The 26,527-nt window shown below is 39.7% G+C and overlaps 2 protein-coding genes across 2 annotated transcripts in view; one reads left to right on the top strand and one right to left on the bottom strand.

The window, feature by feature from the left end:
* Positions 1-26,527, top strand: part of LOC139642124 (zinc finger protein 91-like) — a 188,275-nt gene that overhangs the window by 100,943 nt on the left and 60,805 nt on the right. The gene's annotated exons all lie outside the window — the stretch shown is intronic.
* Positions 16,745-26,527, bottom strand: part of LOC139642125 (zinc finger protein 658B-like) — a 42,859-nt gene continuing 33,076 nt past the window's right edge. The window contains exon 3 of the mRNA XM_071516856.1: positions 16,745-18,550. Within this exon, the coding sequence (XP_071372957.1) occupies positions 18,040-18,550 (511 nt within the window). The 3' untranslated portion in view covers positions 16,745-18,039. The remainder of the gene's footprint in view (positions 18,551-26,527) is intronic.

Genomic DNA, 26,527 nt, shown 5'->3' with positions numbered 1-26,527 from the left:
TTATAGATTTAGATGTTTACTTTTACGTATAATTACACCTGCTCAGGACCTGCTGTGAGATTTGAACATTTTTACAAACTAATCTGCACAAACACAAAAATCTCATCAAATGGGTCAGAGATCACATTCCCCCGTCAAGTTCATTTTTTATAGATCACAACTTTTGTGTGGGAAGTGGCGTACGCCTCTTTCAAGCCCCGTTTTGAGCGTACGCAACATTTATAAATGAGGCCCCTGATCTGATCTTACTTACTAACCCTAACCACTAGCAACTGCAAATATTTTTCAGTGCCGGTCAATGGCAGAAACCCAGGAACCTGCTGGTGGACAGTGGTGGTGATGGGGTATATCAAGCTGAAGTAGGAGGCCTCCCAGGTCTGGTTGGCAGAGAGGACAGCTGACAAAGCACAACATACAGGCAGGCCAAAGCTGCAGATGCTGTATTTGCAGCAAGCAAAAGCCCGACTGTGGAATCTTGGAGTAAGGAGAGACTAGGGAGAATGACATTTGGGCAGACTCAAAGAGGTTCTGGAGAAAAGTTTGGCGACTCCAGGGAAATGCAGAACATAGCCGGGTTGTAAAGTGGAAGGAACACATTGAGGGACTCCTAAACCCGATAGACATGCCGTCTATTCAGGAGGAAGTGCTGGAAGATTCAGGAGGGTCTGAGCCATCTCCTTGGCAAAGGTCACTGAAAAAGAAGTTTGAAAGCTCAGGCTTAGGGTCACAGATGCCACGGATGGATGAGCTCCATTCTGAAATGCTGAATATCTGGATATTGTCAGGCTGCTGTGGTTGACATGTCTCTTCAATGGTGACTTAACTTTGGGAACATTGCCTTTGGATTGGCAGACATGGGTGTTGGTCCCAATCTTCAAAATGTCCCCTAACCGTCCTAACCATTTTCTATTATCAAACGATATTTATACAAAATAATGTTACTGGAATGCGTCCAATGTGTTGTGACTGACAAGTGGCTGCTTAACAATACAGCAACTGCTCGCTGCCCGTTCACACTGCTCATGCTGGAGTGTGGTGGTTGCCCCCTGTTGCCTCTCTACTGGTGAAGCCCTGGTTGTTTTGGGTGCCGGTCACTGTGGTTGCCTTCGTGTCCTCCGGTAGGTGTTTCTGCCGGCTGGCCGGTCGCTGAACTCTCCGTAGCCGGCAGCTCAGGGGGGAAGTTTCCACTTTCCATTCATGCTGCTGACTCTGGTGTTCTCCGTGTCATCTCGCTGGCTAGCTGCTCCTCACCTGGCGGTCGACTACACTGGGGGTAAGTTTCCAATTGTCTCCTGTGTGGTCAACTTAGCTGCGGTTGCTGGTTGCAGTGGCTCCACAGATCGGCGTCCCATTGCTATCCGGGTTTGCCCCTGGGAGGTTGGGTGCTCCCTGTAATCTGGTCATCAGCATCAAAATCTGATCTGGAAAAGTTGCAGGTTGCTCAAAACAAAGCGGCTCGTCTGGCACTCGGTTGTTCATACAGGACAAGTGTTAACTGTACGCATGCAGGCTTGGCATGGCTGATGGTCGAACAGAAAATGTCTTTGTGTCTCCTAATGCTACTGCGGTCCGTCATCAGCACCAACGACCCGTCCAGCCTGGCTCATCAGAGACATTTGGCCTCTGAGCGTGGTTACAGCACAAGAGGTGCAGCCTCTGGTCACATGACGCTCCCGGCTCCAAGGACGAATTTTCACAAACTTACCGTCACATATAGGTCAATAGCACTTTGGAATTCTTTGCCCAAAGATATCACATCTACTGTTAATAAGAAAATAACTTTCAGAAAGCATACAAAGAAATATCTTGCCAAATAACAGGATAAGCACATACCCCTACATGTATGTCTGATTGTTAGGTTATGTTATTTTATATCCTCAAATTATTGCCTTTGCCTGTTTAGTCTGCTTGCTTTAGGATCCCTCCATATCTATTAAGTGTGTTTTTTTGTTATTATGCTTACTTGTACTGTTATCTGTTATCACTTTATTTCTTAATTTCACTCATTTTTATTTATATATATTGATTGTTTTTTTTTGTTTTTTTATCTTAAGTTGACTGTACTTTTTTATTGCTTGTCTGTATTGTATTTCTATGTTCAGGACCCCAGGAAGACTCGAGGCACATCCATGTGCTTCTAATGGGGATCCTTAAATAAACATAAACATAAACACATGAAACATTTCACTTTTTCTGAAAGTAGTTATGAAAGTTAAGCCGTCCTCCAGCTCAAGGTTAACTTGAGCTGAAGGACGGCTCACAACTAACAATACGCTGTGATTGAGTATTAAAACATATTTTACAACAGTGCTTGTGATGCAAGTTCCATTGTCAGCATTTCAATGTTAAAATGACACTGAACCAACAACCATAGGCTACTTGGTGCAGATTCAGTAATCAAACACAGTAACCAACTGTACTATTAATGCTAAGTTAACATTAGCTTGCTTCAGTGTCTTGATTTAATTGTGTGATAACACTTATCAATCCAACAAAAAACTCAAAATGCCAAAGAAAACAAAAACAATTCAATGGTAAAAATACAGTAGTTTTTGTTTATGCTAAGCTTGCTGTCACCTAATCAAGCTAATGCTACTCATACTACTATCTAGCTAGAAAGGTGCACTCTAAAGATAGCATTAGCTACAAACTTTCTAGCAAACAAATAGTAATAAAATCAAAAAACAGAATCCAATTAAACAAATCAAATGGTACATTTTTGTAATGATAAGCCACTCACCTTGATCAGAAAAGATTTGCAGATGAATTTTCCCTCGCAGCAAATGCAGGTTAAAGATGAACAACGGAAACAATGTGGATTTGTTTACATCAATATTTTCAGTATGTTGTTAGACCCCAATGAGAATGTTGAATAAATTTGTTACCTTCAAGACATTTGGCTATATTTTTTAAAGATATTTTTTGGGGCATTTTCACTTTTATTAGTCAGTTTTAAAGTTGAGAGAGACAGGAAAGATTGGGAAAGAGAGAGGGGGTGTGACAAGTGGCAACAGTCCTGGGATTCAAACCCAGGACCGTTGTGTTTCCATGGTAATGCACCTCAGACCACTGAGCCACCAGATCTCAGTGCAGCAGATTGAGGAAATTCCTGCCCCTTAATTTAATTGGTGGCCTAAGTTTCAGGTGTTTCAGGTGTTTCAGGTGTTTCAGGTGTTTCAGGTGTTTCAGGTAACCAGACCGGCTACTGCAGCCATCGGTACACCAGTCAGGTAAGAAGAACGCTACATCCACAAAAACTCTCCAAACACTGGTATGAAGTGAAACCTAAGTTTAGTGCGTTTCATAAGGAGTTTCTTTCTTTCATAAAAGCCCTTAAAGTCAGGGAAAATAAAAATGCAACAAAACTTTTTAGTATAATAGAAGAATATGATTTTTTTTAAAAGTTTTTTAAGTTATTATTTTTTCTTTTTGTTGTATTTAATATTACTTCAATCTCTTGTCTGTTTTGATTTGTCTTTTTTCTGTTTTTTGGTATGCACCTGATCCTATTGGTATATTGTGAAGATTTCAAAGCCATGATGTTTGTACATGGAAATTGTTCAATAAAAATAAATAAATAAATAAATAAAAACCTTTTTGGCGTATGCGCTGGGTGAGCAGCTCACGTTCAAATGAACGGGCGGCCATTTTTCCGTTCATCCTCCAGTTAAAGGCATAATATGTAACATTTCCACATTAAAATGTCTAAAAACGACTAGACCTATGTTATATACTTTTTTGAGTTGTGTACTTACATTATCCCAAGTGTTTCCAACAATGTTCAAACCCAGAGAAATCCGTACTTTTATTCAAGGTAACGGTGCGTTTCATTTGGTCGCCTGTCAATCGCGTCATTTCCCCTTCCATAAACACCGGCTGTCGGCCGGACGGCCGGACATGAAAACATTTCCTGCCAACGACTTTCTTACTGTTTCAAATCATGTCACCGTCACTTTAGATCTTGGTCGTTTTTAAGTATATCTTTTAACCGGATGAAGGATTTTAGTCATCGGACGTCTGGATCTTAAGTTATCAGAGAAACAAGCAAACAGCTCGGCTCTGTGGATAATTCGGCTCCCGGTAAAAACCTCCTGAAGGATGAACACTGAAGTAACGCGTCCCCCGGACGTCCTGTGTCCGCCGAAGAGCGTCAGAGAAACAGATTTTTAACATGAAGCTGCTTTATTCAGTGTTTTTAACGGTTTTAATTACCGGGTCCGTTTGTTTTGGAGGAGGAGACCTCTGCGGATAATTCGGTAAAAACCTCCTGAACGATGAACACTAATCTAAATATAAAACGGCAATGGTGGTTGTGTAACAATGAAGACTACAACTCCCATGATCCCACGCTACTTCACAGCGTCATCCAACTCCGTCTTTTGTTACTGTTTGGATTGAGAGACCCCTAGCGGCAGAAAATTACATATTGTGCGTTTAATATAGAAGCTCCCTGGGAAACACCCTTTCTGAGTGTCCATTACTATTTATATATGGAGTGAACAAGGCATTTTGATAATGAATGACAGCATATGAAAATTTATCAAACACATCAATGTAACAGCTACGATTTTCCACTGAGTATTTTGATTCTATCTGACCAGATTCAAGATTCAATAATTTATTGCCATGTCAACATAGTTGATAGGAAATTGACTTGGTTCTGTAGTATATAGTGCCGCGCACTGATACTGATGTGGAGGCGGAGTAACATGATGTGTTTTGGGTTCTGATCTTAGGTCAGAGTGCATGTTATGGGACGAGCGCCTGATATAAATGTTGAGCTCATGCAGTTAAAGTCAAGTCTCTTGGATTTTCTTCTCATACACCAAGTCCTGTGGTCATATGGAACTATAACAGGTCCACTCTCCTACAACAACAGTGCAATAGCAGCACATGTATACACACATGGGCGATATGGTTGAAATTAATATTGTGATAATCATAAGGATTTTTCTCGATATCAATATATATCACGATATGGTTCATGTATGCAAAATCACATTAAATAATCAAATTAATGTTCATCTCATTGAACCGAATGGTAATGTTAGGTGTGATGTCAAACAAAACAGAAATATTCAAATAATATTCCTACCATACCTCATTTTATGAGTTTTTAAGTAAAATTTGCTTGTCATCATCAATTTAGACAGCAGAAATGTGTGTCATGATATTATAATATCTTCATATCATCACGATATGATTCCACTGAAAGACGATAAACGATAATATTGAACTAGAAAATTTCAGGAAATTTTGAGTGTGCCTGCTGCTTGGTGTGCATCTCCATCCCTCGCACACACACAAACACAAACAGTATGACAGTATTAAACAGTATTAAACAGTATTAACTGTCGACCTAGCCAATCACGGGCAGGTGTGAGAATTTCTGCCCAGAGACTGAGTCACTAGTTGCTATGGATACAGGCCCCCCTGTGGCGGGAAACTTTGAACTAATGTTTCATTAGCTCTCACAATAAGCCAAGACTGTCCCCGAACAAATCCCTGTATCTCGAAAAGTAAAGCTTGCGTCGAAAATGTTTTTTCACTTTGAGCGTCCCAAGACTTCACTGGCGACACTGATGTATGACATGTGTCTGTATGATTTAAACTAAAGGAGCTGTGATAAAATATAAATCACCTCCTTTTCTTCTTCTCACTCTGGATTTGAGTGGTCAAATTACATGGAAGCGGATGGGAGTGTTGGACAGCACTGCCTGCCCTTTTGGGCGATTTATTCAAAAACCGTGGGTCCTATTTCAATGGAAGTAACATTGGGTGAGAGAGGACAAAAATGCCTACAATTTGGTGTATAAATCTTGCTTGTAGAGTGGAAGCTGTGGGACTAAGATGATAATGTTTGGAAGATTTCTGATCAAACTTGAAGGCGTGGAGCTAGAGTGTGTGACGACATCACGTGCTCTAGGTCTGAACATTCCGCGCAATACACACCCATTATAAAATCTGAAACTGTCCAAAAGTCTTATAAAACGTAAACTGCGATTGAGTAAAAACCGTAGTAGCTATTGAAAAGTGTCTTTAGACCAACAGAGCTCAAAGTCTTGTGACCCGTGTAAACTTTTAATCATGTTTCTGCGACAAAGTATGACCAAGTGGCGTGGCTCCAAAGAGGGGCCGGTTTGATGAATTTCTGCGATTTTTCTTCCGATTCTCCATTCATTTCAATGGGCCGAAAATCGCACGTTTTCGCACTTCGTGCGAAAACTTTACGTGCAATCTCTAAGAAAAGTCATAGCACTTGATTCCCGTTCAAGGCGCACGTTTTGATGTATTTTGAGGGGTGTCGCAGCTACGCCCCGAGACTAGTTACACGCCGAAGTTTTGCAAGGAAGAATAATAAAAAGAAAAAGAAAAATAATAATAAGTATGAGCAATAATAAGAATGTGCTCCTTTGCTTTGCAAAGCAGGCACACTAATTATCGCCCAGCCCTACATTAAAACCTAAACAGTATAAACAGTAATATACAACACTCAGCACAATCGCTCCCCGTTTGACTGAAAGTCAGGCGGAAGTTCAGGCAGGAAGACGGGCATATTGTTCCGAATGTAAAGCAATTCAGATTTGTCGTATTGAAGTACACCGAAACTGAAACTGGGCTCTGAAAACATACAACACCGGACAAAACAAACAATAGAACCATAGAACCATAGAACGGCGCCATCTTGATCTGACGTCAGAGCGTCACCCTGGCAGGAGTGAGGAAAAAGGAAAAAGGAAAAAGGAAAAACCTTCCGGTCCTTTTCTAGCTAACTGCCGCAGCTTGATGCAGCTCCTTGGTTTAAGAATGTCTGAGCTGGAAATAGATAGAAATTACAAACTCTGTGTGAACAGTGAGAAATGTAGATATTGTACCGACCTGCTCTGTGTAGCCGCACATCTGGCTTCAAAACAGCGTCCAGTAGCTTTCGCTGCCCGCCGTTCTCCTCTTTTAAATGAGAAACTTCCTCCTCGTACTCTGCTATCGTTCTTTCAAACAGCCCAAATATCTCTTCGGCAGCCGCAGTTAGTCGCTGGTTCACCAACGCTCTCAGCTTCTGGGCTCTGGACATTTTAAAAGCAATAAAGATAGAAGTTTGTTCCACCTAGCTTCGCAGCTAAACTGCCAAGCTAGCCTTAGCGCGCGATTGACGTCGAGCGTGTATTCCGGTGAGAAGGAAACGTCATCACGTCACTCGTTTCTCTTAAAGCAATATTCCACTTAGTTTTAACATTGACATACATGTAAGCAGCATTTTAAAGTTGTCAACGTGAAGCTAATCTTAACAATTTAGCTTTACTTTTGGGTAGTCTAATCTATAACAATGCTATTTTATAGTTATTTTATAAAGATGATCAAATGTTTTAAATATAAAATATTGATCTGAAAAGTAACTAGTAACTATAGCTGTGAAATAAATGTAATGGAGTAAAAAGTACAATATTTCCCTCTGACGTAGTGGAGTATAAGTACAAAGTAGCATAAAATGGAAATACTCAAGTAAAGTACAAGTACCTCAAAATTTTACTTAAGTACAGTACTTGAGTAAATGTACTTAGTTACTTTCCACCACTGCATTTGTGATAAAGTTTCATTTATTTGAAAATGTGCTGTTTGATTTCAGGTAGAGAGAAAATCAATTCTAATGAATCTTATTGCTATTCTTGCTAAAATTTAACTTTCATAAATGCAAATTATGAAAAAGGAGCCCTCTCTCTTGTCTTTGCACTGAAGGCCAAGCATTATTTATTTTATTTTATTTTTTAAACATGCATTATTTTGAATGTCTCCAAAACACCTGCAGTAGTTCAGGATGATGTAATTGAAGAAGTATTATTCCTACTGTTTTTTGTTTGTTTGTTTTTTAGTTGTATGTATGTGATTACTTTGTTGGAAAATGATAAACTAAAAAAAAAGAAAATGATATTTCATAAATCAAATTCAACGACTTTAAACAACTTTTTCCAGCTCTGTTCTTCTGCTCATCAGGACACAAAAGAAACAACATTGCTGCATTTTAACCATTAGTGCTTTAAATCACAGGTTCACATGTTCATGTGGTTTTAAGTCGTTCCCAGAATACGTTTGTCTTCTTTTCTGTTTTGACTGCAGACATTTTTTAAATTTATTCATTTATTTATTTCACGGTCTTTTTAAGCACTTCCCAACATAACATGCTTATTTTCCAGGTATTCCAGTGCTTAAATTCAAGGACATTAAGCACTTTAAGGACCTTGTGTGAACCCTGTGGGATTTCCATGTACTACAATATTTAGTTTCTAAAAACAAGTGGGGGGGGGGGGGGGGGGGGGTCAGAGGTCAGAGGAGAACGGAAAGATCAAAACACCTCAGGACAATAGTGGTGAACAAAAAGAGAAGACAAAACAAAAGACATACAAGGTAAAGAGCATGTGAACACATACAGAGGTATTTCTTACCAACACTGCATCAAACACACTGAATTAACTGCTGTTATGCTGCTTTTTCTGTTTTTACATTTGGAAATAACGTCCAGGTCGCTTTTACATCAACGTTAAACACAATAAAAGACAGACTTGTTTCCAGTCCGTTTCATTTTATAAATAGAATCTAAGAAGTAAATTAACAATAAAGAAATGATTATTGTCCTTGCTGATTGGTTTGAAATAAAACACTTTGTCCTTTTGTGTAAAACAAAACAGTTTCATTCCATAAAAAAATCCTCCAAAGCACCAGAAGTTTGGTACATTTTGGCTTTTCCAAAGCAAATGAGTAACAGTCTCAGGGTCACTAACATACACAAAAAGCACATTTATCTTTTGCAGCAATTTTAAATCCGTGTACAATAAAGGTTTTTACAGGTTAGACAATATAAATGAGTTTGTAAGATACTTTTTTTCGGTAACACTTTATAATAACCATCATTAATAAATGGTAAATTGATAGTTAATTAAACTTTAGTTAATAGTTATTTTACTGTTAACAAACAATGAAATGATAATTAATAATGTTTACTAATTATTAGTAATGCTATAATTTATGTTATTTTATCTTTCGTTTGTGTAATATAAAATCATTTGTTTATAAATTATATATTGTATCATAGCTTTTGACCCTTTTTACCGTCTCTTATCAGCTATGATACAATATATCATTTATAAACAAATGATTTTATATTACTCAAACTAATAATAAAATAACATAAATTATAGCATTACTAATAATTAGTAAACATTATTAATGATCATTTCATTGTTTGTTAACAGTAAAATAACTATTAACTAAAGTTTAATTAACTATCAATTTACCATTTATTAATGATGGTTATTATAAAGTGTTACCTTTTTTTCTCCTCGTTTGATAAACAGTATTTGTTATGGAGCAAAAGACTTTGTCCCAGCGCTCAAAACTGCATTCCAATATACAGCAGCTGAGCAGGAGGACTGAGATTCTTCTTCTTGTTATTATATTTGGAACTGAGTGGAAGTTACAAATCCTGCAACAGAAACATAAGGAGTGCAACTATATTCTCGAGAAATATTAGGGATTTTACCAACATCAAAAATACATTTGAGTAAAAACTCCATCAGGCCATCAAGCTGTTGAAAAAAATCCATCGCATTTTTGCAAACTATACTTGGCTGCTACACAGAATTTATCTTCTTAAATAATACGGTTTATTCCTTCAGATGAAACTGAACAATTTGGTGTGAACTGATTTAATTATCGAAGGAATGTGGACAGACCTCCAGCCTTTCATACAAGCTTGATTTGATCAAGTGCAAACTAATCTGTACAGACAGAACCATGTTTTGAAGAACTGAGCGTCAGAAGAGACGAGCTGAAGAGAGACAAACTATGAAGGCCGGGGATTTCTAACACAGCCTGGTCTCTCCTTTCAGATTCAGATATCTCTGGTTTATTGTTCTGTTCCTGCAGCTTCAGCTGCTGCTGCTCTCACCACAACACTTATGCTTTTTAGCGTTTGCTATCCAATTAAATCTTTTTCCACAAACATTGCACCCAAATGGTTTCTCTCCTGTGTGGACTCTCATGTGTTTCTTCAGATATCCTTTTTCACAGTAACTTTTACCACAAACTGTACAGTCAAACGGTTTCTCCTCTGTGTGAGTGGGAACGTGTCTCAGCAAACTTCTCTTGTGGCAAAATCTTTTATCACACAATGAGCAACTAAATGGTTTCTCTCCAGTGTGAATGCTGATGTGTGACTGCAGATGTTCCTCGCGGACAAATCTTTTACCGCAAACTCTGCAACTGAAAGGCCTTTCCCCCGTCTTGGTTTTTATGTGAACCTGCATATCACCTTTCTGATGAAATGTTAACGGTTTGTCCTCAGTATGAGATCTTTCATGACTCAGAAGGACTTTGTTGTTTTTCAGTGTGTTGAAACCTGACTGAGGTTCCCTGGTCTCCTTCCAATCATCATCGTCCCTGTCTTCAGTCTCAGGTTCAGAACAGTGTGAAGAGAGGAGCTGGTCATCACTACTTGGTTGTAAATAACCAGCTGGATCTAAGTCCTCTCCATCGGCTTCTGGTTTCATCTGCTGGGCTGAAGTCCCGGCCACAGACGGGTCTCCCTCCCTATTCTGGGTTTGGCGCAGGAGCGAAGGCTCGGTCTGGTCCCGATCTCGACTTTCCGCACCGACAGGATTGTAAGTGAACTCGATGATGTCGGCCTCCTCCGGCCCTCGAAGCCGCTCTCCCTCCTGACCGGTCCAGAGTTCCTCCTGTTCCTCTTTAATGTGTGGGGGCTCTGGGTCCTCCTGGTCCAGACTGGGGCTCCAGTCCTGCTGCTCAGGGGGAACCTCTTCTTCACTGACCAGCAGCTGTGGAACATCTAAAGGGAAGGACAAGAAAATAATAGAACCAGTTAACTGAAGGCTGTTTCTACTTTTTTTTTTTTTTCAAATATTGTATTTATGGCATGTCTGCTTTATTGGACAGTAGAGTGGAGAGGGAAAGGAAAAGGGGGAAGAGAGAGGGAGATTCAAACACGGGAAGTTGTGGTTGTGTGGCACTAGGGCTGGGTATCGGTACTCGATACCTTTAAGGTACCGACTGAAACAACCCAGTACCAAGTAGTATCCAAACTTCTCCAGTCAAACGATACCTGCATTCGACACTCTTTGTACACAGATCTAGAAAAAAGTGACTATTTGTCTGGTTTTGCTCGCAGCCAATCACCGCGAGCGTTCTTGGATTTAACGCGACGTGTGATTGGCCGAGCAGCTACAGCCCAGACGGTCTGTGGAGGTGAAGTCGAGCGGTGTGTGTGATGGAGTCGGCAGTTCAGCGAGCAGAGATGACACCAAAACGTAAAAAAAAAAAAAGGTCTCGAATGAAGAACTCTATTGGTATCTGTATCACTTTAAGGCTGCTGGTGTTGGTACTGGTATCATATTTTTTAAACGATGACCTATGTGGCACAAACCCTCAGCTGTTTGCAGACTGTCTTTTACATTCAGAAATCTTGATTATGAACCAGACTGTCAGACTGTACGCACTGAAGCCGACTGCTCTGGATCGGTCCGTGTTGCATGTGATTGGTTGTTTGTTACAGACTCCACCCCTTTTATGTGAACACACACATATATATAGCTGATTTGAAAATTGAATTGGATTGACAGAATGAGTTGATAGCCACCTTTGGGAGACCAGCTAAGTCAGGCTCAGTTTATTTCTCCAGCCCTTCATCACAGAGTCTGCCTCAAAGAGCTTTACAGAGAACGAGCCTCCTTATATCGATCAGATCAACAATCAATCACAGAGCAAAACAAGCAAACAGTAAACATGTTGTCCTCCTCCAGTGATGTAGTTCCACCCTTAACTTGAAATATGAGTGAAATTGTAAAAGCATTTTGGTATGGGACAATGAAAGGACAGATTGACCATATATTTCTGTTGCCTACTCTCCTCAGAATTAGGCTCACAAGTTATATCTTGAAATGTAGTAACTGTAATTGTCCTGTTTTTACTCAATACAGTACAAAATATAAGAACTACAATACGCAATAAATACAATCCGTACATTACACAATGTACACTACAATACAATTTATAATACAATATACAATATAACATACAACAGCAGGAGCGTGAGTGTTATGAATAATATAAATGCTAAATGATAAGTGATATATGGTATTGCACAGTAGGTAAGTGGTAATATGATATCAGTAGTGAACACTGAGGCACAGTGGTAGTGCAGTGATGATGCAATAACAGAACAACAGTCCAACAACTGGACAATAACTACAGTGTCTTGTGGTTAGAGGTTTGACTCTCACTTCAACACATCAACCCAGTCTGATGTCTCCAAGTGTGTAGCGTGTGGAGACTGTTATGTTACCTATGATAACTTTAACTGTGTTGCTTTACCACTGAGTCCCCATTCACTGTCCCCCACACTGTATGATAACTTTTGCCAGTTTTCCTCCGCATCGACTCGACTCAACTCTACTCGCTTTTGGTAGTACCACTTGGTTTTCCACTGCAGATAGTACCCCCTCAATGTGGGGGATTTCTTCAGGAGTAAGGAATGTTTTTGAGGTGAAGAGACACAGCAAAAGAATTGGAATTTAAAACACAAAACTGCTCTTTATATATATTGCAACATACAGTATGTTTGATTTATATTCTACCCAACACTAATGTGGACACTAAAAATTGAAGCAATTTGGAAACATTGCATGGAGACTGTGAATTTACATGCACGCTTAGACATGAAAAACACATAAGCTGCAGTGCAGGTGCTTTTCTAGTCACTTTAGACAGTTACAGTGTTTCTTTAATCGTCCTTAATCGATTAATTGATTAGTTGTCAACTATTAAATTAATCGCCAACTATTTTGATAATCGATTAATCGGTTTGAGTATTTTTTTAAGAAAATAAGTCAAAATTCTCTGATTCCAGCTTCTTAAATGTGAATATTTTCTGGTTTCTTTCCTCCTCTATGACAGTAAACTGAATATCTTTGGGTTGTGGACAAAACAAGACATTTGAGGACGTCATCTTGGGCTTTGGGAAACACTGATCCACATTTTTCACCATTTTCTCACATTTTATAGACCAAACAACTAATCGATTAATCGAGAAAATAATCGACAGATTAATCGACAATAAAAATAATCGTTAGTTGCAGGCTTAGTAAATATGACATCTTGATTAAGCCTATGTCGATATTTCTATAGGGTGAGCTCAGGTAAATAAGGCCAGATAAGGTTGGAGCTTCATCACTCTTCAAGATTTAATATCTAATCGCTGCAAATAATTTCAAACTGTTGCCAAAGAGCAATGAATGATTCATTATCATGAATATAATATGATAATATTTTTCAAAAACATCAGTGTAAAAGATAGTTTCGATCCAGTTTTGATACTATCTGAACACCTTAATACTTTTCCAGCAGGACTGACACATTTTACGCCTTTATTTTGAAGGCAACATCTTCCGGTCCTATTCTGGCTAAGTGTCGCACCTTGACGCAGCTCGTAGGGTTGAGGATGTTGTGAAGCGTTGTGAACTGTGAACATGAACAATGAGAAGATGATGAAGATGAGCGTTTGCACCAACCTGCTCTGTGTAGCCGCACTTCAGGATGTAAAACAGCGTCCAGTAGCTTTCGCTGTCGGTCGTTCTGCTCTTTTGAACGAGAAACTTCCTCCTCGTACTCTGCTATCGTTCTTTCAAACAGCCCAAATATCTCTTCAACAGCCGCAGTTAGTCGCTGGTCGACCAGCGCTCTGAGCTGCTGGACTCTGGACATTTTCACACAGAGGCAGGAACAGAATCCGCTTCAGAGCTAAACCTCCAGATGTCTGTGTTCCGCCACCCAGGTCAACAATGACGCCTCCGGTCCGGTTTTTCCAGAATAAAAGCGTCATCTCTACAAATCGACAGCACTTGACTAGAAAACTTCATTTTGATTAAAAAAAAAAACCCAAAAACAACTAGGCCTACTAACTAAGCAGCGAAACGCAACTATACGATCTAGACCAGTGATTCTCAACCTTTTTCATATCAAGGACTCTAATTTAGTCCACATTAGAGCCACGGACTCCCATTTGATGAGATTTTGTCTCTTAAACCCAAATGTGAGAATATTTTTTATCATCAGATATGATTTTGTCCAGAACTCCATGACTGTCTGTATTGCAGGTAGAGAGATAACAGAGAAACTATGATCAAAATAATCATTCTTCTACATTCTCTAATTGTGTTAACTTCTTGTAAATGAAATAATGCTGCGGGCCCCCTGGAACACCCTCAAGGACCCCTGGTGGTCCCCTGACCCCACGTTGAGAACCTCTGATCTAGACAATGCCTTTCAATTGTAATAATTGTTCTAATAATTTTTTGTTATTTTTTTTTAAACATCCAATTTAAATCGAGAAATGCCATTTTTTGATTACACAAACTATTAAACATTACACAGCTCACCTTTCATTGCTGCTGCACGAGACAAACGCCAAAACACTCCAGACCTGCAGCGGTTCGACGCATGCGTAGACGAGCTGCGGGGCCACGTGCAAAGCTTGCGTCGTTTTATTGCGGCGTAAAACATTTTCCCTGCGGAGCGATATGTTTGCTCCCAGCGGCGTTTTTCATCCCGCCAGGTGTGTGTGTGTGTGTGTGTGTGTGTGTGTGTGTGTGTGTGTGTGTGTGTGTGTGTGTGCCCACTGATATTATTTTATACTCTTATTTTCTATCTTTGCATTTTAATATCCTGCCTTGTTTTTGTTGTGTGTGTATTGACTGTTTTATCCTGTAGTTTGATGTCTTTGATATTTGATGTTAGTATTTTATTGTGAAGCACTTTGTAACCCTTGGTTCCTGTTTGCAACGTGTTGGGGTTATTGAACGTGACCGAGGTCTAGACACAGCGCATGCGTCAGGCATCTCGGGCGTGATGTCGCCCTCTAGTGACTGTTCAGTGCCTGACAGGGTGAATGTTTCTGGATGGCTGGTAAGAGACAGAGAGCGTCATCACTTCACACATATTTGTTCTCACATGGCTCCACAGCAACCGAGTGATGAAGATGATGAAGACTACGGAGTGAGGGGGAAGTGGAGCTGGTGAGCAGAACAGGAGTCTGGTTTCTATCTTAGACCTCGTTACTTCTTTCTAATTTCATGAAGAAATGTAAATTTACATTAAAAAAAACTATGAAGGAATGTAACACGTTATCTGACATGTTATCCATTACCATCACAAACAAGGAAAGGAGCAGAACTCCAACAGTTAAAAAAAGAAGACTCAAGCACCGCTCTTCTTCATTTTATTGGTTTCTTTAATTTATTTTTAGTTTTTTGGGTTAAGACCCATTCTGGACAGCAGGCTGGTGCATTTCGCCTTAGCAAGGAGCCTTCATCCTGATTAACTGACATGTAACTAATGAAACTCACATGTTGACTGTTCACTTTGAGCCTCTTTTCACTAACGCTTTTGTTACACAATGAGCACCTAAAGGGTTTCTCCCCTGTATGACTGGGCATGTGTGCCTCCAGATGTTCCTTGCGGCCAAATGTTTTACCACAAACTGAGCAACTAACCGGCCCAGTATGAGATCTGTCATGACTTACAAGGACTTCATTGTGTTTCACTGAGTCTAAACCTGACTGAGGTTCTCTAGTCTCCTTCCAATCCTCATCACTGTCTTCAGTCTCAGGTTCAGAAGAGTCTGAAGTCTTGCCATCACTAGTTGGTTGTAAATGACTAGCTGGATCTAAGTTCCTGGCTGGTTCTGATCCTCCACAGTCCTCTCCATCAGCTTCTGTTTTCATCTGTTCAGCTGAGCTATCTATTGATCTCAAGGTTGCGTTAATGATAACTAAAGATGAACCCAACATGCAGGACTTCACTGATAAATTCCTTGAGTTTTATGAAAAAATTGAAGAGCCAACAATTACGTGATGCGTGCCGGATGCATTATGGTTTAAGTAGTAACCAGTGAGCTGTACTAGGCTTTTGTATTTGTTTATGTGGTTGTTTGAGTAATACAAAGTACAAAAGTGAAAATAAATAATTGTTTTAGGGGGAATCTGCAGTAAATTAAAATACAATTGCTGTTTTTTGCAACATCACAGCATATTAACAGTCATAGGCCTGAACTAGATGCTAAACACAACACCAGCTTCTCTCCTCCCACTCAGCGAGAGGTGAAACCACGGAAAGACTGGACTGGCTTTGGGGGACTGTAAAGTGACATGTCTCTATAGAAATATAAACATATTGTTTCTATATGAATAGACATATCTGTATAAATGATGGTGCCATATAGCCACCATGTCTGTAAGGATGGATCATGTTACAGACACAGACGTATATTCCATTATTACTGTGACTTTGCGTTTGGGTAAAGGTGAAGGAAAACTTTTATCTTGCTCCAAATGGAAAACGAATTGTAAAAAACATAATTTATTTGAAAAGGAAAAATCTTCTCTTAGTGTGTGTGTGTGTGTCATCTCTTCAAGCTGACTGAGCAGCAGAGGCAGAAGCTTGTGTTTCCATGCAGTAAAATCTGATAAATGCATTTTACTAAACATACAAATACAAACTGACAAAATACAAAATTATTTGTCATGAATAATTAACTGTGTGAACATTATGAAAATGGTATTTTATGGTTATAAACTACAACCTACAATAAAGATCATTGCAATGAAACATTGTAAAAACTAAATTTATTCTTTAGCAACACTTAAATCTTTACAATCAATAAAGGAGAAAGTTTTCAATGTGGAAATTACATTCCTGTCATAATTCAATGTATTATAATTTCATGACCTACAGAACCTACATCTATGCAAACTAACACCTGGATTGTAAATATTAACCAAACTATACAACATGTTAGGGCTGAACGATTTTGAAAAAATATCTAATTGCGATTATTTTGACTGATATTGCAATTGCGATATGATTTGCGATGTTAGAGGGAATGATAATTTTTACATCATTATTCTCATTTTCATTGAAAAACGTGTTAAAATGATTACGGTGTGATTTTTGCGGGGATCTGTACCAAACAAAGATGTTTTCTTCAGTCTGTAGAATATGATGTGTAGGCCAGGACATCTCTGCAGCACCACAATATTTACTTTAAAATGATATTTTGACACATTTCACCTTTAACTAATATTGCGCCTCCTGAGATTTGAAAATTCCAGTAGGCCATATTGCGATTTTGATAAAATTTTGATTCATTGTTCAGCCCTACAACATGTCACCGGTAAACTTAAAGTAAACACTAGAAAACACCAGAAAACTACGATAAGATTTCATAAGCTCTGAGAGAATAGTCAGAAAGGCACAGAGATCCTCTGTCACTGTGGGAACTGTTTGATGAGGAATGAAGTTGAGTAAAAGAAAGTCCATTAAAGGCTCATTAATATTAACGACCCCTCTGTTCCGATCGGCTAACCGTTTCCAGAGTGAAACGTGAGACTCCGCGGCCCGGCGGCTACAGGTAGGGAAAACTCTCCGGTAATAAACAACGACAACCGCTCAACCGCTTTGAAAAAAACTCTTTGTTAGTCTGTTATTTCTTACAAAAATGATAATGAGCGAACCTTTGTGACGCCACAAAGTTACGGAAGTCCAAACGGCTCGTTTAGAGGCTCGCTGCACTAATATGGATTGTGTGGATTTAGTTTTGATACTTTCACCATGTTTAGATAGACCATCCAACTCCTTTATCACCACAGAGGAGAGGGGAGGCCTGCTTTACATGATGTGGAGCTTTAAACGGTGGTAGGTGCATTGATTTAGTTGGGTGATACTAAAGTACTAAGACTATGGGTGTTGGTGCTTGTGGGGGATTTGGTCCATTCGGGATAAAAATGAAACAAAAAAAATGAATCAAGCTGACTTCACAACCAGGCGGGACTGAAACTGACATCTGAATTTTCCTCCCGAACCACAACACTGACTAGAAGGGTTTGGGTTTCCTCCTGAATGATGGACTATCATGATGTGTCTCTAGTTTCTTGTTCTGTTCCTGCTGAACAGTTCAGCTCAACCAGCAGCTCTGCAGCTTCACCTGCTGCTGCTCTCACCAACACACTTATGGCTTCTGACCTGTGAATGCCAACTGAAACGTTCCCCACAAACACTGCAGCTGAGCGGTTTCTCTCCTGTGTGGACTCTCATGTGTTTTTTCATAGTTCCTTTTTCGCTAAAACTTCTGCCACAGACGGAGCAGCTGAACGGTCTCTCCCCTGTGTGGAGTCTCACGTGTCTCGCCAGATTTCCCTGGTCACCGAACGTTTTACCGCAGAATGAGCAGCTAAACGGTTTCTCCCCAGTATGACTTCTCATATGTGTGGCCAGTGTTGTACTTTGAGCAAAACTTTTGTTACAAACTGAGCAGCTGAAAGGCTTTTCCCCTGTGTGGTTTCTCATGTGTCTGCCCAACGCTGCCTTCTGAACATAACTTTTGTTACAAACTGTGCAACTAAATTGTTTCTCTCCTGAATGATTTCTCATGTGTCTCTGCAAACCTTTCTTGCGGATAAATCGTTTGCAACAAAGTGAGCAACCAAAGGGCCTCAACGCAATACGAGCTCTCTCAAGGATCTCACTGCTTTTCAGTGAGTCTAAATCTGACGGAGGTTCTCTAGTCTCCATCCAATCATCATCGCTGTCATCAGTCTGAGTTTCAAAACAATGTGAAGAGTCTGAAGTCTTGCCATCACTAGTTGGTTGTAAATGACTAGCTGGATCTAAGTTCCTGGCTGGTTCTGATACTCCACAGTCCTCTCCATCAGCTTCTGTTTTCATCTGTTCAGTTGAGCTGCTGGCTAGAGGCTCTGCCTCTCTGTTCTCCTCAGTTTGGCTTTGATGAAGCTGTGAGGACTGAGGTTTCTCTTCATCATCTTCACTCTTCACAGGGACAGGAGTGAACGGGAACTCGGTGATATCGGCCTCCTCCGGCCCTCCAAGCCGCTCTCCCTCCTGACCGGTCCGGAGTTCCTCCTGTTCCTCTTTAATGTGTGGGGGCTCTGGGTCCTCCTGGTCCAGACTGGGGCTCCAGTCCTGCTGCTCAGGGGGAACCTCTTCCTCTTCCTCTTCTTCACTGACCAGCAGCTGTGGAACATCTAACAGGAAGGACAACAATAACAGAACCAGTTAATTGCTACTTTTAATTATATCTACTGAACAACAGCTGCTGAGGTGAGGCTGAAATACAGGCATACGAACAACATCAAGCTAAATGCAGTGTGATTCAACCTTTACTAAACCTGGTAATTTCCTGCATAGAAAGATTTTTGGCGGTCACCAAGCTGTGCTAACATCAAGGTGAAAAACATGAGGAACTGAGGGGGCCGAGGTGCTTTGGTGCAAAGTGGCCAACTGACCAAGGTTACAGTTAAGGTTTACTCTTATTGTCTCCCTTGGGAGAAATGTGTCTCGATGAGAGAGACATGGCTGCACAGTAAGAGGCACAATCCATAGCTCAACATAAGAAGAAGGGTGTATCAATGAGACAAGAGGCAGCAAACATGGCCTCACTGGTTGTGTGGGTGGGACTTCAGACTGTGCTGCTCGCTCGGCTAAAAACCCTGAAGGTGCTGTCAGTGCTGTGGCTACATTCAAAGTCATATTGTAAGCCTACAAACAAGCCCTAGTGGACTATTATAAATTAATATCTTAAATGCACAGTAAATGTCTTTCCATATGGAAGTAATGTAGATCTTTTTCAGTGTCTCCTTGTTGCAGGCTGCACATTAGCAGAACTGACACATGAAGCATCTCTATGTAATGGAAGACTCATCTTAGCAATGTTTAACACGGAATATACTGACACAGTGATAATTAATTGCATAGATTGTGTTTTGAAAATTCTATGTCTATGAAAAAAATTGAGTTCAATGCATCAGACAGATTATATCACAACAGCAGCAGTGTGGTTTAGTGATCCAGTTCACCACAGTTCACCATCTGTCCCACTGGTCCAACACTAAAACACAGTGTGGCTCAATGCACCGGCCTTCCTTACTGATCCTGAACGCTTACGGGTCAATTCTGGTATTGATACTGAGAGTGGGTGGGCAATGGACTCCTCGAAGGGCATTATCCCGCTTATAAAACACATGGTGTAAACCGGCCTGATAATCCTCTAGTGTGTCCCCAGCCTTACTCGCTCCTACAAATTAAGACCATTCATTTATATTTTCATGCGTTTTGTAATCAAAATCTAAAGTTTTTCACAAGCCACAACTCAGTTTCCCTGGTAACACCTGAGGGTTTGACTAATACCTGGAACAATCATTACCGTCCCATAAGGTTCTTATGCAACAGAAACGTTGTTCACTGCTCCAGTAAATAGGACGAACCTTAGATAGGACTTGGCAGCAGGAGATATTTCTAGTCCGCTCAGCTCATAGAAGCCTTTGGCTCAGCTAGGAGCCAGAAAGCTAACGTTATGCTAACGTTATGCTAACGTTATGCTGCAACATTCAGAGTCAATAACAAACAGTAAATATAATTTGACAGTATGTTTAACAACAAGACTAGCTAGCTATCAGCCATGTCATCGTCCCCAAATCAATATCAAGATTTTCACGAACATACAAATTGTAAACGGAGGCTTTGACTGCGTCTCTGTTGCTATGGTTACTCATGTTAGATACAGGCTGATGCTACGTAGCCAGCGCATTAGAGGGGGCAAGAATTGTGTGAGAATAATGTTTTCACTGTACAAACCTGCTCTGCATAACTGTACTTGAGGTTTAAAAACAGCGTCCAGAAGTTTGTATTGACGCTCGTTTTCTTTTGAACGAGAAACTTCCTCCTCGTACTCCGCTGTCGTTCTTTCAAACAGCCCAAATATCTCTTCAGCAGCCGCAGTTAGTCTCTGATCGACCGACGCTCTTGACAGGAAACTTGTTCTCCTCAACTTGTTGCTGACAGACAAACTTTGTCCTCCAACTCTCCGTCTCTTCTCTGAGTCTAAACCTGACTGAGGTTCTCTGGTCTCCTTCCATTCATCATCTCTGTCTCCAGTCTCAGGTCCAGAAGAGTCTGAAGTCTTGCCATCACTAGTTGGTTGTAAATGACTAGCTGGATCTAAGTTCCTGGCTGGTTCTGATGCTCCACAGTCTTCTCCATCAGCTTGGTGACTGGAGCTCCACTCCTCTTCTTTACTGACCTGTGGAGCATCTAACAGGAAGGACACAAATAATACAAACGGTTAACTTGAGATTGTTAGAATTTCTACATTTAATAATATCAAAAAGAGGACAGATGAACTTCATTTCACAGTTTTTTTACATTCTTAACAAACAACAAAATACCAAATTGGACAAGTGAGACACAATTCACCTTCTTCTGCTTTGCTAGTGGTTATCAAACTGTTAACAATTAGCCTTTCTACAGTGTACTAACTCCATATGATAACACCCCCCCCCCCACCCCACCTAAAATTGGAAATCGCCCGAGTTTAATTGTCCATCGCTGATCCTTGATGATCCCAAACCTAAGCTCTACCACCGATTACCTGGAGGCCCTATACTGGACCCCAGACTACGGCTGAACGATTTTGAAAAAATATCTAATTGCGATTATTTTGACTGATATTGCAATTGCGATATGATTTGCGATATTAGAGGGAATGATAATTTTTACATCATTATTCTCACTTTCATTGAAAAACGTATTAAAATGATTATGGTGTGATTTCTGCGGGGATCTTTACCAAACAAAGATGTTTTCTTCAGTCTGTAGAATATGATGTGTAGGCCAGGACATCTCTGCAGCACCACAATATTTACTTTAAAATGATATTTTGACACATTTCACCTTTAACAAATATTGCGCCTCCTGTGATTTGAAAATTGCAGTAGGCCATATTGAGATTTAGATCAAATTTTGATTAATAGTTCAGCCCTAGTCTGATCCCCGTTTCATAGTTTGATGTGAGCCTGCGACCCACGACAGATGTAAGTAGATATTTCAACTGTATGTAACCCCCCACCACCACACTTGTATGTTTATTTTTTCTCTTCTTTTCCCTTCGTTGTACTTTATTCATGTTATTATATAATGCTGCCTATAGCCTGCCTAAGGCACTGTGTCTTTTGCATATTAGTCCGTACCAGAGTGTGCCAGGCGCTGGTAGGAGGGAGGCAGGTTTACTAAGGCTTTGTTTTGTTTTTAAAGGTAGTAAATTAAAGAAAAGAGCGTTTCTAAAGCTGATTTGCCAACTGTATGCAGACAGATGCTACGGAGCCCCTCTGGGGTCACATGGTAGAAAAAAAACACTCGACGTGTAAATCCATGCGAACGGATTTCAAAACCGTGCCCTCGGATTCACAATACAAATCCGTTCGAACGGATTTACACATCGAGTTTTTTTTCTACCATGTATTGCTCCGTATGTAAAATAAAAAGATCCAAGTGAGAAAATCTGTTTGTGCGCCTCCGCTGGAGACGAAGAATCACTGGACAAGATTTACACTGATGGTCTTGATCGGACCAACTTGAAGCGGATTATAAAAAAAAACTGAATTCAGTTTCAGTCAGCTGGTTTAAAGGCAGCAGCTTGTAAAATAATGTAAAAGCGGTGAGCTGTCACTGTACTGAGATCAGTGCAGTAAGTCTAATGTAGAAAACCCTTCTACAAACCCGCTTTGTCGATCTGGATCTCAGGCTTCAGAACATCTTCCAGCAGCCTGCGTTGGCGATCAATCTCTTCTTCGTACTCTGCTATCGTTCTTTCAAACAGCCCAAATATCTCTTCAACAGCCGCAGTTAGTCGCTGCTTCACCGACGCTCTCAGCTGACGGACTGAACACATTTTCCGCACAAACTGTGAAAAAAAGTAAAGTTTTGTTTAGCCGTGTGGTTTAACTGGTAGCTGTTGGCGCACAAGTGTGACGTCACGCGCTTCAGGCGTCGGGTAAAATGGCGTGCGCGTGCTTTGTATTTGTGTCAAACTTTTGTTTGTAACCCCTGGCGTTGTATATTTGTATGTCTGTTATTCTTTGTTACTGTTCTGTTAATAATAATACTTTTGTGTTTGTAATTTTGTCAGATAATTTTGTATATCTGATTGCTGCTGATGATTAGAGTAATAAAGAAAAAAAAAAAACATTCCAGCATGTATAGTATATACTGAAGAAAATGTATATACTTTGATGCATATAAGCAGCATGAGGCATCCAGACAGTCTTACATCAGCAGCACTTTTGTTTGTTTCCCAGTTTTTCCTCAGATGTTCTTCATAGCAAAAGTGAGAAATGTTTAAGAGGCTGAATTATATGCAGCTCAGTGTGCCACCAGCAAGGCGTTTAAATGAGAAATAAGGAAATTCCAATTCACAATTACACTAATGTAGAAAACGCCAATGAGAAAGATCTGAGAGGTTTTATTGTGTCATAAGCAGAAAAAAACCACTAATCTCAGACGTGTCAGTGTGTCTATAAAGGAGCATTAGAAACACTGGTATAGTGGAAGTATAATATCAAGAACACACACAAAAAATGGCGTGTGCGTGCGTGCTTTCGCGAGCGGACTCTGCTACTTGACCTCTGACCCTTCCCCGGCAGCCTGCGGTCAAACCAGCCGCCCCTAAATCTGTTGTGCGCGCGTATTCTCATCTTTACGGCAGATGCGTTGAAACGGCCCAGCGCGAGCTGACCGGGAGGCAGCGACTTCATTCTGTCAGATTTCAGTGTTGCAGTGAAACTCTCAGAGAGGCTGAAGAGAGGCTGTGACATCTTTATTCCACCCGAGCGAGCTCACCAAATACAATACAAGTTGGCGCAAGGATACACATGTGACTACGTCCGGTTTTCAAAATAAGGTGTTAACACAGGGTATATACAAAAAACATATATGGAAATTAGATAAATTGGATTATATTCACAGGAAGCATAAAGCATGTTATCAGTGTCCCTTATAAATTAAAACATCCCACTAAATTGTGAGGGACATTTTACTTTATTCTTTGATTTTGGGTTGCAAGAAAAAACTGCACACTAACTCAAAATCAAGCATTTTTACTGTATCAATTTAGAAAATTTCAAAGTTAAACTCCCACATTTTTACGCTGAAATGACTTAAAGTCTGAAACTTGGGGTGCTTTGTGCTGGCAATGTGTTTTTAAAGCATCAAAGTTTCAGACCCACAAACATAATTATCAATGTGGGGCCAAGAATGGAAAAAATATAACCAGACCTTAGGTTAGGGGAATAACTGGGTCCAACTGTTGGGAGGATAATTAAAACACTTAAGCATATATGATTAACCAATTTAGTTTATAATCCACACTATTCTAAAAACTCATCGGAGACATCAGGAAATACAAAGTAGAGAAGAGAACTAAACCAAGAATGAAAAGAATTTATGGATTTACGACTTTTATGTCTCTATCCAGAAAGCTGGGGTTTCCTACAGCAGTGATCCTCAACCTTTTTCATACCAAGGACCCTAATCTAGTCCACATTAGGGCCACAGACCCCCATTGGATGCAATTTTGTCCCTCGGACCCAAATCTGAGAATATTTTTATTGTTAGATTTGATTTTGTCCAGAACTCCATGACTGTCTGTAGGGAGAGAGATAACAGAGAAACTATGATCAAAATAGTCATTCTCCTACATTCTATAATTGTGTTCACTTCTTGTAAATGAAATAATGAAGTTTAACGCTTCATCAGTTTGCTGGGGACCCCCTGGGATGCCCTCAAGGACCCCTGGTGGTCTCCGGACCCCACGTTGAGAACCACTGTCCTGCAGAACTAAAAAGAGAAGGGAGAAAGCAATTCCTGATCCTTTTGGTAACATGATACAAAACATATTTAATTATCTAATGTGACTAATTGTCCAACATCAGTTCAATAGAGCTCAGTCTTCTGGTCCAGAAAAAAATAAATCTTCTTAGTTTATTTAATTTGTGTGAGTGTGTGTGTGTGAGGGAGATCCTGGTCTGCAGTCTGATGTGGCTTGTAGATAAAAGTTGTAAATTTCAGGAGCTTTAAAGGTGAAAGGTCATTTCTGTTCCTGGGAAAGAAAGTTACTCAAAGATCCATTTTGAGCTGTGGAGTTCTGGTTCTGCTACAATATTGACTGACCCTCATTTCCAATCGGTTTATTCACTTTATATTAATTCATTCATATATACATAAAGTTTTTCTTATCACATTATACCTTTACGTTGGAAAAGGGCTATTCAAATATATTTTACGAGCTGATAATTATTGTTGTTGTTGTTACCAAATTCATGTCCATGTTCTGCCTGTTCACACAACAGAAAAAAGTGGTGAGAGTAAATTCTTGGTGCAACAGACAGAACTTCTTACTCTGTTGTTACTGACAGAAACAGACAGACAGCAACTTTCACACGGAATGAACTACAGAGCTCAAGGCCAAGAAGAAATCTCTTATCCCACCCATGGAATTTTTAGTTGTACCTCTTTATCTCTTGTATTACCTTTTATTTATATTTTTTATTTATATTTTTTCAGCACACACTTTTATGTAAAGTCCGATCTGTTTTTAATTGTATCTCTGTTTGTTTGTGTGTTTTTAGTTGTATCTGTTTACCTCATATATTACCTTTTATTCCTATTTTCTATTATATATTTTTAATCTATTTTTATTTTTCTATCATTCATTGTGGTAGTTTCACATCACTGCTTTTGGGTTTTATTGTATGTAAAGCACTTTGTAAACATTAGAAAAGTGCTATACAAATAAAGTAATTATTATTATTATATGCAGCTAACATTCTCCAATTACATATTTAATTCCTGCTCTGCATTAAATCAAATCATATCTATCCACAACCAGTGGGTGGGTTGAAAATCTCTCAGAGAATATCTTCAGAAGCAGAAAGACTGAGGCTGATTCAGTGTTTTCACACAGAACTTGTGCAGTTACAGTGAAAAGTGACCTGCAGTGTTCAGTCTGTTTAAATGTAGAGGGAAACTTTCAACAATTCTTATGATGGAAAAACATTTTAGAGATTGTATAGTCGTATTCAAGTTCAAGTTCAATAACTTTATTTGTCCCCAGCGGGACAATTGGTTATTGGCACAGTAAAAATACTCAGTCAATTAAAAAAATACAACATTATGCAAATAACTACCTTTTCCTCCTAGAGTTTAGCAGGGAGAAGGCAGAGGGGATGAAGGAGAGTCTGTATCTGTTGGTTTGGTAACACTTTCTGGGTGTTTGCTTTGATAATTGGACTGCACTAGTTTACTTTTTAAGTCTTTTATCTTTTGTATCTCTTGTCTGTACTTTTGCACTTTTTAATTGTAAATCTTTTACCTTTACTGTATTTTTATCACTCTGTAAAGCACTTTGAATTGTCCCAGTGTATGAAATGTGCTGTACAAATAAAGCTGCCTTGCCTTGCCTTGCCACTTAGAGTAACTTATAATCACATTATAATGCATTATAAAATTATTATAATGTATTACAACTATGAGAATTATAATGCACCATGATCCTTGCGAAAAAATGTCAGACTGACCAGCAAGTATGAAGTATTATGATACTTGACCTTATAAGTCATTA

Source organism: Centroberyx affinis, unplaced genomic scaffold, assembly GCF_046629955.1.
Source record: "Centroberyx affinis isolate AG114_WGS23_722 - 3 ecotype Tasmania unplaced genomic scaffold, CSIRO-AGI_Caff_v1 ptg000434l_1, whole genome shotgun sequence".
NCBI lineage: Eukaryota > Metazoa > Chordata > Actinopteri > Beryciformes > Berycidae > Centroberyx > Centroberyx affinis.
Note: the sequence above shows the minus strand (reverse complement) of the source record. Positions and strands in the feature narration are given on the sequence as shown.